Source organism: Garra rufa, chromosome 13 (genome assembly GCF_049309525.1).
Source record: "Garra rufa chromosome 13, GarRuf1.0, whole genome shotgun sequence".
Lineage (NCBI taxonomy): Eukaryota > Metazoa > Chordata > Actinopteri > Cypriniformes > Cyprinidae > Garra > Garra rufa.
Window position 1 is genome coordinate 9,208,653 of NC_133373.1, and position 13,638 is coordinate 9,222,290.

The 13,638-nt window shown below is 36.0% G+C and overlaps 1 protein-coding gene across 1 annotated transcript; it reads left to right on the forward strand.

The window, feature by feature from the left end:
• The first annotated feature begins 3,639 nt into the window (after window positions 1-3,639).
• On the forward strand, window positions 3,640-12,052 carry ttr (transthyretin (prealbumin, amyloidosis type I)). The gene is made up of 4 exons (XM_073816379.1): window positions 3,640-3,777; window positions 7,025-7,164; window positions 9,506-9,641; window positions 10,630-12,052. The coding sequence occupies exons 1-4, from the start codon at window positions 3,712-3,714 to the stop codon at window positions 10,735-10,737; spliced, it is 450 nt and encodes a 149-aa protein (XP_073672480.1). The 5' UTR covers window positions 3,640-3,711; the 3' UTR covers window positions 10,738-12,052.
• The last annotated feature ends 1,586 nt before the right edge of the window (window positions 12,053-13,638 follow it).

Here is a 13,638-nt window from a genome sequence, read left to right on the forward strand (position 1 = left end):
ATGTTTACTGTTATTAATACAGACTATGCATCTTTGATATTTAGGTAGCTCAGTTGTAGGGTGTACTCACCGGCTAAATGGTCTCTCCATTTCATTCTAGTGAATCGATTCATTCTAAACTGTCCTCTCTCACATGTGTACTTTGGAAAGTCCTTTTCATTGTAGTGAATCTATTCGTCCAAATGATCCTCTCTCATATGTAGCGTTTAAATGAATCTGTTCAACACCTCACATGTTGCATTGGAACATCTGGTTCATTCAATTGAATCGATTCATTCTAAACCATTTTCTGTGTAGCGTTAAAAAGTCCTTTTTATACTAGTAAATCTTTTCAGAAAAATTGTCCTTTCTCTCATATGTAGCATTGCAAAGTCCATGAATCATCCTCTCTCATGTGTAGCATTGGAAAATCTGATTCTTATTCTGATTCTTATAAATCTTATTCAAATGAATCTGTTCAACCCCTCACACATGTTGCATTTTAATGTCCAGTTCATTCTAGTGAATCAATTCGTCCTAATGGTTGTCCTCTCAGGAAGCTGTAGATGTCTGATTCATTATAGTAAATCTCTTCATTTGAATGGATCTGTAAATGAGCAGATTCACCAAACTGATTTCCCAGTCTCTTATGTGTAGCGTTTGGGAAGTTTGATTCATTTAAATTAATCTGTACAACCCCTCACGTGTTGCATTGGAACGTTCGGTTCATTCTAGTGAATCGATTCTTCCTAATGGTCCTCTCAGGAAGTGATAAATGGCCTGTTTTATTATAGTGAATCCCTTCATTTGAATAGATCCGTAAATTAACAGATTCACCAAGACGATTCTCTATTCTCTCATGTGTAGTGTTGGAAATTCTGATTCATTAAAATGAATCCGTTTAACCTCTTACGCTTGTTGCAGTGGAACGTCTGGTTCATTCTAGTGAATTAATTCGTCTTAATGGTCCTCTGAGGTAGCAGTGGATGGTCTGATTCATTGCAGTGAATCCCTTCATTCGAATGGATCTGAAAATGAACAGATTCACCAAAACAATTCCCTACTCTCTGATGTATAGCGTTAGAAAGTCTGATTCATTCAAATTAATCGGTTCAAGCTCCCAAACATGTTGCGTTGGAATGTCTGGCTCATTCTAGTGAATCAATTTGTCCTAATGGTCCTCTCAGGTTGCTGTGGATGGTCCCATTCATTATAGTGAATCCCTTCATTCGAATGAATCCGTAAATGAACAGATTCACCAAACAATTCCCTCTTACAAGTGTAGTGTTGGAAAGTCTGATTCATTCAACTGAATCTGTTCAACCTCTCACATGTGTTGCATTGGAACGTCCGGTTCATTCTAGTAAACCAATTCATTCGAATGAGTCCGTAAATGCACAGATTCACAAAAATGATGCCCCACTCTCTCATGTGTAGTGTTGGAAAGTCTGATTTGTTCAAGCTCTCACAGTGTTGCATTGGAACGTCTGATTCATTCTAGTGAATCAATTCGTCCTAATGGTCCTGTCAGGTAGCGGTGGATGGTCTGAATCATAGTGAATTCCTTCGTTCGAACGGATCTGTAAATGAACAGATTCACCAAAATGATTTCCCACTCTCTCATGTATAGCATTGAAAAGTCTGATGCATTCGAATAAATCTGTTTAACATCTCACACGTGGCATTGGAATGTCTGGTTCATTCTAGTGAATTGATTCATCCTAAACTGTTTTCTCTCTGTCATATGTAGCTTTGCAAAGTCTGTGAATCACCTTCGCTCACGTGTAGCGTTGGAAATTATGATTCCTTAAAATGAATCTGTTCAACCTCTTACACGTGTTGAATTGGAATGTCCGGCTCATTCTAGTAAATCAATTTGTCCTAATGGTCCTCCCAGGTAGTGATTGGTCCGATTCATTATAGTAAATCCCTTTATTAAAATGGATCTGTAAATTTACAGATTCACAAAAACGATTAACCACACTTTCATGTATAGCATTGGAAAGTCTGATTCATCCAAATTAATCTGTTCAATCTTTCACATGTGTTGCATTGGAACAATCGGTTCATTCTAGTGAATCAATTCATTGTATAATGATCCTCTCAGGTAGCGGTATATGATCCGATTTATTATAGTGAATCCCTTCATTCGCATGGATCCGTAAATGAAAAGATTCACCAAAGCGATTTCCCACTTTCTCATGTGTAGCATTGGAAAATCTGATTCATTCAAATGAATCTGTTTAACCTCTTACACTTGTTGCATTGGAATGTCTGGCTCATTCTAGTGAATCGATTCGTCCAAATGGTCCTCTCAGGTAGCGGTGGATGGTCCAATTCTTTATAGTGAATCCCTTTATTTGAATGAATCTGCAAATGAACAGATTTACCAAAATGATTCCCCACTCTCTTATGTGTAGGGTTGGAAAGTCCTATTCATTCAAATGAATATGTTTAACCTCTTACAATTGTTGCATTGGACCGTCCAGTTCATTCTAAAGAATCAATTCATCCTAATGGTCCAATTCATTATAGCGAATCCCTTCATTTAAATGGATCCATAAATTAACAGATTGACCAAAAAGATTCCCCAGTTTGACTTCCTGTAATGTAGTACACGCAGTAATAATGACTTTAGCCATTAGTATTTACAGGTTCAAGTTTGGTATTGTCAGCCTCACTGTATTCATACATTATTTAATGAATTTATTCAAATGTCAGCAAAACATAGGCTAGTTCTGATTAATTAAAAAAAAAAAAAAAAAAAAAATATATATATATATATATATATATATATATATATATATATATACACACAAAAGAAGATATTTCAAAGAATTTGGGTAACCAAACAAAGGATGGTGTCCAAAAAATTTCTCAGTTACAAAATACTATGTCAATGGAAAGCATCAACCAATTGATTACACTTTCACACAGAAATACACTGAAATTTTGGGTGAACTATCCCTTTAAGGATAGGCTAAAGCTACTTTTTGCTTGTAGGTTTTAGTTTAGTTTACTACAGTCCCAAAGTTTTTTTCAACACTGGCAAAAGTCATGCATTATCCAAATTCCATCAGTACAGTCACACCTTCTGTGCATGACACCACTGAGCCAGCATTTCACAGATACAAAGTGCCTGTTCGATTTTTTTTTTTTTTTGTTGCTGTGCCTAAATAAAGTAAGTTTAGTTTAGAAAAATGAGACTGTATGACTTCTGTATGACCCAACCATGGGTCTGTTGTGAATTTGACAAACTATTTGCAAGCAAAGGAATTCTGCTGTTCTCAGTGCCTTTAGCAATACAGCTAGCACATGAAAATATGTGAAAAACAAGCGTGTACCCGCCTCTCAACGGATAACTGTACCCTTTTCTTTGAACTGTCAATAGCAGCTCAGGCTCTCAAATATGTGCTGCCCAGTAAAAATTTCACCAGTGAGCCTGAACTAAGGTCCTCAGAAAGTAAACAAGCAATGAATCAGATCTCACACAGAGTGGAGGAACTTTGGGAATTAACATTCATGAAATGCACAAATTCCAAGGACAGGAGGGCTGTTTAATAGTTACGGGCAAAGGCCCTTGATTGTTTCCACTGGATAAACCAAATTGTATGAAGTTACTGATTCCCCTGTTTATTTACTATGTCAACAGGGCACCGCAGTCACCTGATGACAGGGTCGGCAGCTGTATAAAGGACATTCTGGGTATTATCTCATGCAGTTGAGTTTAACATGGCTAAAGCAGTCATTTGTGCGCTTCTTGCATTTCTGTTTGCCTGCTGTAGATCTGCACCAGTGGTAAGTTCAATTGCTTGTTGTATAGAATAGAGCTACATAACAGGAACATATTTTCAGAATTTAGCAATAAATGTAATATTTAGTTTAATTAAAGCAAGAGAAAGTGCAATTGTACACATTCTTAAAGTTCTGACAGTGTAATTCCCTACAAAAAGCCACTTTTCACAAACTGTGATGACATGTTTCTGTAATTATTACCATTATAATTCTAGCAAAGTTTTATATATTTTAAATTTCTCAGTTCTGGTGTTCTGAAATAAATCAAAGTCCTTTTTTTCTCTTTTAAGTCATACATTTCAAGAAGTTAATGTTTTAAAACCTTTTTAATTAATTCCAAAATAATAACTCAAGGCAGTAACAGTTTAAACAATATATTTTGTTTGTGAACTTATGTTTAGCTATTCGTTTTAATAGTTAACTTTTAACTATTTTTTATTTATTTTTTTCGGGTCATCAGTCATTAAATCTCGGTAAATATTAGTCACAGACATGGATATTTACTTTAAATTCCACAAGCTGATTATTCACTAAAAACTCCCACAGATCATGTTTTCATGCCATTTTAAGTCTTATTTTGACATAAAGTGGTTATATCTATATAAGTGTGAGTCCTTCACTTTCTTTTTTAAATCAGTCTTCTCATTAATGCTATTATATTGTTAAATCAGAATGATTCGCGAATGCGGAACACGCAGGAACACAAGAGGCGGGATTTATTGCATGTACCAATCACAGCCGAACATAACCAGTCATATTCAATCATATCGCGATGGATATGCAGGCCTGAAGCAGGCCTGAAGTTTGGCGGCAGGCCTTAGAGGGTAGAGCTGACTTAGCGCGCCGTCCAGCGGAGGGCGGACATAAGTGCGTTGCAATGGCCTCCTCGACCGGCGGGAGAGAGACATATCCTCTGCTCTCAGCGTCGTCCACCGTAGAGAACGCCAGAGAAGTAGATGAACGCACTCTCGCCGAGTAGGGGGCGTTCCAGGACTTCGTCAATTCTTCGTGAAGCTCAGGAAGAAAAAGGCGCTGTTTTGCGTGTGCAGCACGCTCCCCTTTAGGTAGGAAACAGCCGTCCAGCCTGTTGCGAGCGGGTAGCTCGGGCGAAGACCACTCGAGGCCCAGGCTTGCCGTGGCCTGGGTGAGGATTCTCATGAGTTCTGACTCAATCGAAGCTCTCTTTCCTGAAGGAGCGTGGACAGAAGTGGCAAGATCCGTAGAGCTCGCCCAATCCTCACTGCCTGATGCTAGGATAGAGCATGAATCCTCTTCCTCCATCAAAATGGCCTCACCAGCAGCGGTGGACAGCGGCTGCTTCACATCCGGGACGGAAGCCGAGGAGGACGGTGAAGCAGGCGGGCGAACCGGCGAGCTCAGTCGGCTGGGGGAAGGTTCTGGGGGCCGCTGGGAGCGCAGCGCTTTTTACGGCGCGACACCTCAACAGGCAGTGGAGCAACTTCATCAAAAAAGGCCAGACGAGTCCGCAGAGTCGCCATTGGCAAAGGCTCGCAGTGAGGGCATCCGCCGTCGGCGAGAGCGATAGCCGCGTGCTCCCTTCCCAGACAGGAAACACAGATGACGTGACGATCCCCCTCGCTGAGCGTGGCTCGGCACGAGCCGCAGGAAGGCATCTTTAAGATGTAGTAAGTTTAGAAATAGTGTGTGTGTCGCAGCGGCAACACACACAGAGCTTAGTAAGGATACGGGCGCCGGAAAGCGCAGCAGGAAGGCAAAGAAGGCGGCGCAGCCAGCAGCTTCGTGACTCGTCCCGCTGAGATGCTCTCTGTCGACGGCGCGGCTTCTTCTCCAGCTCCAGCAAGGCGTGTGCTTCGCTTGAAGGATGAAAAATCAGATAATAGCTGCCTGTGAGCGATATTTATAGGCCTAGACCACGCCCATAATGGCGGGACATGACGCAGTAGGCGTGAAGCGTCCTCATTGGGTCTGACGCCACGCTAGGCCTCGCTCGATAGGCTGCTGCAGTTGCCGCAGAACAGCCAATAGGCGCGCGAGCTGTCTCGCCTATGTCTGTATGCTGCTGCAACGCGTTTTGGATTATTACAAAATTAAGGATAATTTTTGGCTTCAATATCTCGCGGAAAAGGATTTTCCCCTAGCGTAAGATACTTACGCAGTACGAGAGACCTCTCGTAAGAGAACTCAGTGGGCTCAGGGGAGGCGAGAGACTTTACCTGCTGGTGTTGCTATTGGACAATGTTTCTTTAAAAAAAAAACTATACAATATTTTGAGGAGACACTGCCTCTTTTGCCTCCTCAGAGAAAACACCCCTGATAAAAATAATAGAGTGATATCTCCATATTTCTTCCCTCTTTTGTAGGGTAATAGAAATGCTATGTATTTTTTCTTTGCTATAGAGCAAATGGGAACACAAAATTATATTTGCTGTAGTTTCCATTTACCACCATAGAAATTTACCAAACTATGACAGCTTTCACTTCTGAGAACCATGAAAATGTAAAAAGCGTCCATTTTCTGAGAGATGACGTCTGTCTTTATACAGAGAAAAAAGGCCAGTTTAAGTTTTTAAAGGGATAGTTCACGCTAAAATGATAATTCTGTCATTAATTACTCACCTTCATGTCTTTGCTCATCTTTGAAACACAAATTAAGATATATTTGATGTCTTACAGGGTTGACATGACAGTATTTTCATTTTTGGGTGAACTATCACTTTAAGAATAAAAAAACCTAGCCAGTGAGAATTGCTTTCCGTTTGATTTTACATGTTCAGGACTCTGGACGAGTGAATTTTGGAGAGAGGCTGTGAACTGAACCAGCTGAGATCCCTTACAGCACCTTTTAGTTATATTTAACTTGGCAGTGACACAAAATCTATGAAATGTATATGAAAGATAAAATGTCCCCTAAGTTGGCCTCTTCTGGGTGAAACAAGGTACTTTCAGTTGTTGGATGGGCTAACACATGGGTCACAATGTTATCTGCACTCTGCCATACTACAAAGTGCTGCAGTAAACTCTTTACCTGGAAAACACACATATACAGTGCTGTAAGTCCAGGCAGTCACTGACTCAACAAACGGCTCAGAGCTGATACAACTACTTCCGTTATTTCTCTTTAGCAGATGTTTTTTATTTAAAAGTGACTTACTGATAAGCTCATCTCAAGCACTATCTCCAGGCCTAAATAAGAACAAGAAAAACTAAGTACCATGTTTAGACGAAGCAAAACCAAGGAGTGTTTGAATGCACATTGACTGTGTTCCAGGGTTTTCATGGTGGTTCGGATGCTCACTGCCCTCTCACAGTAAAGATCCTCGATGCTGTGAAAGGGACTCCTGCTGGAAATATAGCTGTGGATGTCCATCGCCAAGGTCAAGGTGGGACATGGGAAAAGATTGCCAGTGGGTAAGATCACATTAGCTGTCACAGTCTATAGAGACTTTTTAGTTCAAATATATTTATATTATATATTAAACATTAATTAATTACATTTCTGATTTTTCATCTAATCTAATTAGAATCTTGTGAGTGAGTTTAAGTGCGAATGCTATCCAATGTAATTTGGTATTATTGTTCATTATGTTCGGGCCCAATTTGACCTCAGGAATGACATTTTTGAATCAGAGATTTATAAAAAATGACAATTCAGTGCTTTATTCATTGCACTATTCCTGTTACCATGGTCTTTGGAACAAAAATGTAAAAAGCTGTTCATGAAGGATTTTTTAATAAATGTTGTTAAAAATCTAATTATGCTAATAATTGTATGGATAAGTATTTTAAGTCAATAAAGTTAAATATTAACCCTGATACTTCAATGATAATATATACTGACCTGATTTTAACTATTTTAATACATTTATTTATTTTTGTTTTATTTAACAATTCTGCATTTTCAATTTTTATTTATTTTTTTTATTTAACAATAACCCCACTATCAATTTAATTATTTTCAACACATCTATTTATTTTTGCTGTACTTAACAATAATAACCTCACTATTAATTAAAGTTTAATTTTCCATTTTAATTTATTAAATGTTTTTTTTTCTGACAATAATAACCCCACTATCAATTTGAACATTTTTAATACATTATTAATCATTTATTTAACAATAATAACCCCACTATCGATTGTAAAAATGTAATTGTATCGAATGTAAAAATGTAAATGTAATGTATTTATATATTTATTTAGTTAGTCTTAATTTGACTATAATAACCGCTCCATCAATTTAAAAAAAATTATACATTTAGTTTTTTTAACAATAATAACCCCACTATCAATTTTAACACATTTGAATACATTTACTTATATAACAATAATAACCCCACTATCAATTTTAAGTTTAATATTTTTCCATTAAATTATTTTTGTTTTATTTGACAATAATAACCCCACTATCAATTTTAACAATTTTAATACATTATTTAACAATAATAATTGCACTATAAATTGTAAAAATGTAATACATTTATTTATGTTTTATTTTTGATGATAATAACCCCACTATCAATTTTAACAATTTTAATACATTATTTAACAATAATAATTGCACTATAAATTGTAAAAATGTAATACATTTATTTATGTTTTATTTTTGATGATAATAACCCCACTATCAATTTATTAAATTTTTAATGTTATTTATATATTTATTTATTTAGTTATTTAGTCTTAATTTGACAATAATAACCCCACTATCAATTAAAAAAAATATACATGTTTATTTTTGTTTTATTTAACAATAATAACCCCACTATCAATTTTTAAAAATGTTAATACATTTTCCATTATTTAGTTAGTTAGTTAGTTAGAAAAGACATAAAAGAAAGAAAAAATAAAAATGTATTAAAATTTGCTAAAATTAATAGTGGGGTTATTATTGTCAAATAAAAAATAAAAAATTGTTACAATTGATAGTGGGGAAATTATTGTGAAATAAAACTAGGTGACTAAATGTATGTATGAAAAATTGTTCAAACTGATAGTGGGGTTATTATTGTCAATAAAGAAAGAAAGAAAGAAAGAAAGAAAGAAAGAAAGATAGAAAGATAGAAAGAAAGAAAGAAAGAAAGAAAGAAAGAAAGAAAGAAAGAAAGAAAGAAAGATAGATAGATAGATAGATAGATAGATAGATAGATAGATAGATAGATAGAAAGATAGAAAGATAGATAGATAGATAGATAGATAGATAGATAGATAGATAGATAGATAGATAGATAGATAGATAGATAGAAAGAAAGAAAGAAAGAAAGAAAGAAAGAAAGAAAGAAAGAAAGGGAAAATGTATGTAAAATTATTAAAACTGATAGTGGGCTATTTATTGTTAAACAATAAATAAATAAATAAAACTTCTTTCAGCTAGTTGCCAATACATTATTTATCATTTTCTAAACTACAACAAAATGAGAGAAAACAGAAAATATATAAATACAATCTAATTAAAAAATATGAACAAAAGCTATAGTTACATCACGTACCATTACTAAATTATCCTAAAATAACACTGATTGATAATATGATTGTCCTGAAATACAGATTTGACTAAAAAATATGCTAATTCATAAGAAACAGTATAGTTTAAAATAGTTTCAGTTTTAGTGATTGCATTACTGTGGTTTTGTCTTTATAGGGCAAACAGCTTTGTTCTCTATTCTGCACATTTTCATTTTAGTCACATCCTGATGGTTCCGCTTTCCTGTCACTGCCATTATCATATATATGCTCTTCCTCTCACACACAGTAAAGTGGATACGACTGGTGAGGTGCACAACTTAATCACCGAGCAGGAGTTCACTCCTGGCGTGTATCGGGTGGAGTTTGACACTAAAGCCTACTGGAAGGCGGAGGGTCGTACACCTTTCCACCAGCTGGCCGACGTAAGTAACGCTTTGACGGCACTCATATATTCATGAGTTGCCAAGTGATGGGTTATTGTTGCATCAAGACACCTAAACCACAAGAAAGCACATTTTCCACTCTAGGTCAACTTGGGATTGCTTCTATTATCATGATTTATAACAGCTATCCACTAGATTGTTTCTGCAGCAAATATGTGTATATTAATACCCTGAATGATTGTCTTGGATGTGAACCAAGAGCTATAATAACTGTGGGGAGGTAAATATTTAAGAACCTATATCTTGTTTTCTAAAGACACACAGTAATGGACAGTTCTAGATAAGAGGACAGAGCATTCAAGGACAACACATGCATACATGCACAAACATACTGAGCACACAGGCACTGACAGATATACACGTATGTAAAGCAGTGGTAATTTTTTCACCGGTTTTAAAGGGACAGCAGCCTAATCTGTCTGCTTTTGTCTGTTGCATTGATGCTAATAAAACAACAAAAGAAAAACAGAAAATCACTCACTGCTCTTGACTGAATCACTTTAGTAGCCCTAATAAAGATTATTCTAAATTTGAATGCATAAGCCTATATAACCATTGGTATTTTACTGAAAAGAAGACCACGTTCTTGTTAATTTATGAGAAGGTGGTTTCATTTCATTTTAATTTAAAACATGTTGCAAGCCACAGCCGTTAAATCTCTGTCTATCATGATAAACCCTTAATATCAAGCCTGTACAATGAGTTTGGTCATTTTAGAGAAATGCTTAATAAACGCATTGCACTGTAAACAAACCCATTCGATTTTAGCCGACTAAATTTAGTCAGCTAAAATCTTTTATTTATTAGACTAAAACTAGACCAAAAAACTAAAACAATTCAGATGACTAAAACTATATGGCATTTTAATCAAAAGACTAAGACTAAATCAAAATTTGCTGTCAAAATGAACACTGATGTAAAAACATATTCGTTTGAGCTTCTCAGTGGTTCTTCTGTGTTTTTGCAGGTGGTGTTTGAGGCTCATGCCGAGGGGCATCGGCATTACACTCTGGCTCTTCTTCTGAGCCCCTTCTCGTACACCACAACAGCTGTGGTCGTCAAAGCACATGAGTGACGGCACACAACAGATCCACATCAACAACCTACAAAGAGATGTTACTTTACATCCAGGGTTCAAGATTAAGTATTGTCACACCTTGCGACGTCAGGTTGATTGATGAAATTCACAATGTCAATGTCCTGTCAAAACGTTTGGAAACAGTATGATTTTTAAATGTCTCTAATGCTCACAAAGGCTGCAGGGATGCAAATTCAAGTCAGTATTACAGAAATAAATTACATTTTAAAATATATATCACAATAAAAAAATAAATATTTTGCAATACTACTGTATTTTTAAAGGGGGTTTCACCCAATCTCATGTTAATCTTGAGTACCTATAGAGTAGTACTGCATCCTTCATATCTCCAAAAGGTCTTTAGTTTTATCATATTTACAAAAGAAAGATTCAGCTTTACGATTCTCTCCGAAAACAGCAGAGGTTCTGAAGGCGCGTCGTGGGCGGAGCTAAAGATTGACGAGCGAGTGCCTACAAAACATACATTTGACGTCGTTTCACTTACCAGCTGTTCCGAATCATGAACGGGATTTTTCATAGCTGGGACCGCTCCATCTTTCAGTATCAAACGATGTGTAAATCCAGTGTCGAACTGGGCCTTGTTTATAAAACGTTTGTGAACAAACACACTTGCAAAACTATTTCTGCCCCGGAAAAAAACAGCATCTCCTGTTCACGTAACGCTGGGTTCTTTGGGAAGCTGAGCAAGGTTATTTTTGCCTTACAACCAAAACCACACTCTTTTAGAGACATTCTTCCCGAGTGAGTCCCGTGCAGCAGTGCAGTCGAATGAAGCACGCTCCTGCGCTCGCTCTAGTCGATGTATGCGCGGACGCGCTTTTCCGGGAGAAAAATGACCATACAAGGAGTTTCACCCTTCAGGATGTCCATGATCGACAAGAACTTTCCGAAACTTTTTTTCCCATGCTTTTCTCTTGTATTCTTAACACCTTTATGTGCAAACAATCTGTCAACTCTTTCTTGTATTAATTAAAAAAATATATAAAATGTAAAAACTTGTAAGAAACCCGGAAGTGTGTATTTGGCACAGAAATTCTCTGTTATACATCCAAATCGTTTTTGTGAAACTTTGGCTATGTGTAGCATGGAAATCCAACTCTTGTAACACAGTGTAAATAACTTAACATGCATGAAACAGCATTGGACCCCTCTTTAAGGAAATAAATTCAGCCTTGGTGAGCATAAAAGACTTCATTAAAACATCAGAATGTTTCCAAAGTAGCCATGAAACTGTATTTTGCATTGTATTCTGCATTTTTATTTAATAAATACAATTTTGTCCTGGCAGCAATTTGATTATTTATGTGGCTATTTTTCCTTGCATATTTGCAAACATTATGCAATAAATATTCCAGAATGATGAAAATGTGATAAACAAATGTGATAGCAACAAATTTTACTCAGAAATTAGTGACTGCTTAAGTCTCGAAATTTTTCACAATTGGAAACACATTGAATTAAACATGAAATTTTGAAGTAGAAAGAATGAAGTAGTATTTTCTTGTCAAATGTATTATAAAAATCTGTTATATAGTTGTGCTCATAAAATTACATACCCCTTGCAGAATATGCAAAATGTTAATAATTCTAACAAAATAAGAGGATCATTATTGCATGTTATTCTTTATTTAGTACTGTCCTAAATGAGCTATTTCACATAAAAGATGTTTATATATACTCCATAACACAAAATAACAACTGAATTTACAAAAATTACCATGTTCAAAAGTTTACATACCCTTAAACCTTAATGATGTGCTGTTACCTGGATGATCCACAGCTGTTTTAATATTTAGCGATAGTTGCTCCTGAGTCCCTTTGTTTGTCCTGACCAGTTCAACTGCCAGTTCTTCAGAAAAATCCTCCAGCTCCTGTACATTCTTTGGTTTTCCAGCATCATCTGCATATATGAACCCTTTCCAAAAGTGACTACGATTTTGAGATCCATCTTTTCACACTGAGGACAACTGAAGGACTCCTACATAACTACTACAAAATAATGAAAACATTCACTGATGCTCAAGAAAGTAAGACATTGCATTAAGAGCCGTGGGGTGTAAACTTTTTGAATTGGATGATTAGGTTAAATTTCACTTATTTTGTCTTCTGGGAAACACGCAAGTATTTATGTTGCTTCTGAAGTGTAATACTAAATGAAAAAGTTGACTACTGGCTACTAATGCATTGGGTTTCCTTCTTAAGCATCATTACATGTTTTCCCCTTTTTGTAATAGTTATGCATGAGTCCCTCAATTGTTCTCAGTGTGAAAAGATGGATCACAAAATCAGTCACTTTTGAAACGGGTTTAAATATGCAGAAGATGCTGGAAAACCAAAGAATGTAGGAGCTGGAGGATATTTCTGAAGAACAACAGGCAGTTTAACTGTTCAGGGCAAACAAGGGACTCATGAACAACTATCACAAAACATAAAAACAGTTGTGGATCATTCAGGAAACTACACAATATTAAGATTCAAGGTATGTAAACTTTTGAATGGGGTCATTTATATTCATTTAAATTCAACTATTACTTTGTCTTTTGGACTATATATAAACATATGTTGTGTGAAATAGCTTATTCAGTATTAAATAAAACAAATAAAAGGTATTTGAATCACATCAAGAATCAAATGGTTATTCACTTCATTTAAGCCAGTTTTTTGGGTTTGGTGCTTTGGCAAGTATTAAAGGAGTTAGTTCACTCGAGAATTACAATTTTGCACACCCATGTCATCCAAGACGTTCATGTTTCTTTCGGGCTAAAAGAAATTAAGGCTTTTGAGGAAGACGCACATGTGCATCGCAGAGCTAGTGCAAGATGAGTATTTGAGGTTAAAGAGCATACATTTTAATTTATTTGAGAAAACAACCAATCG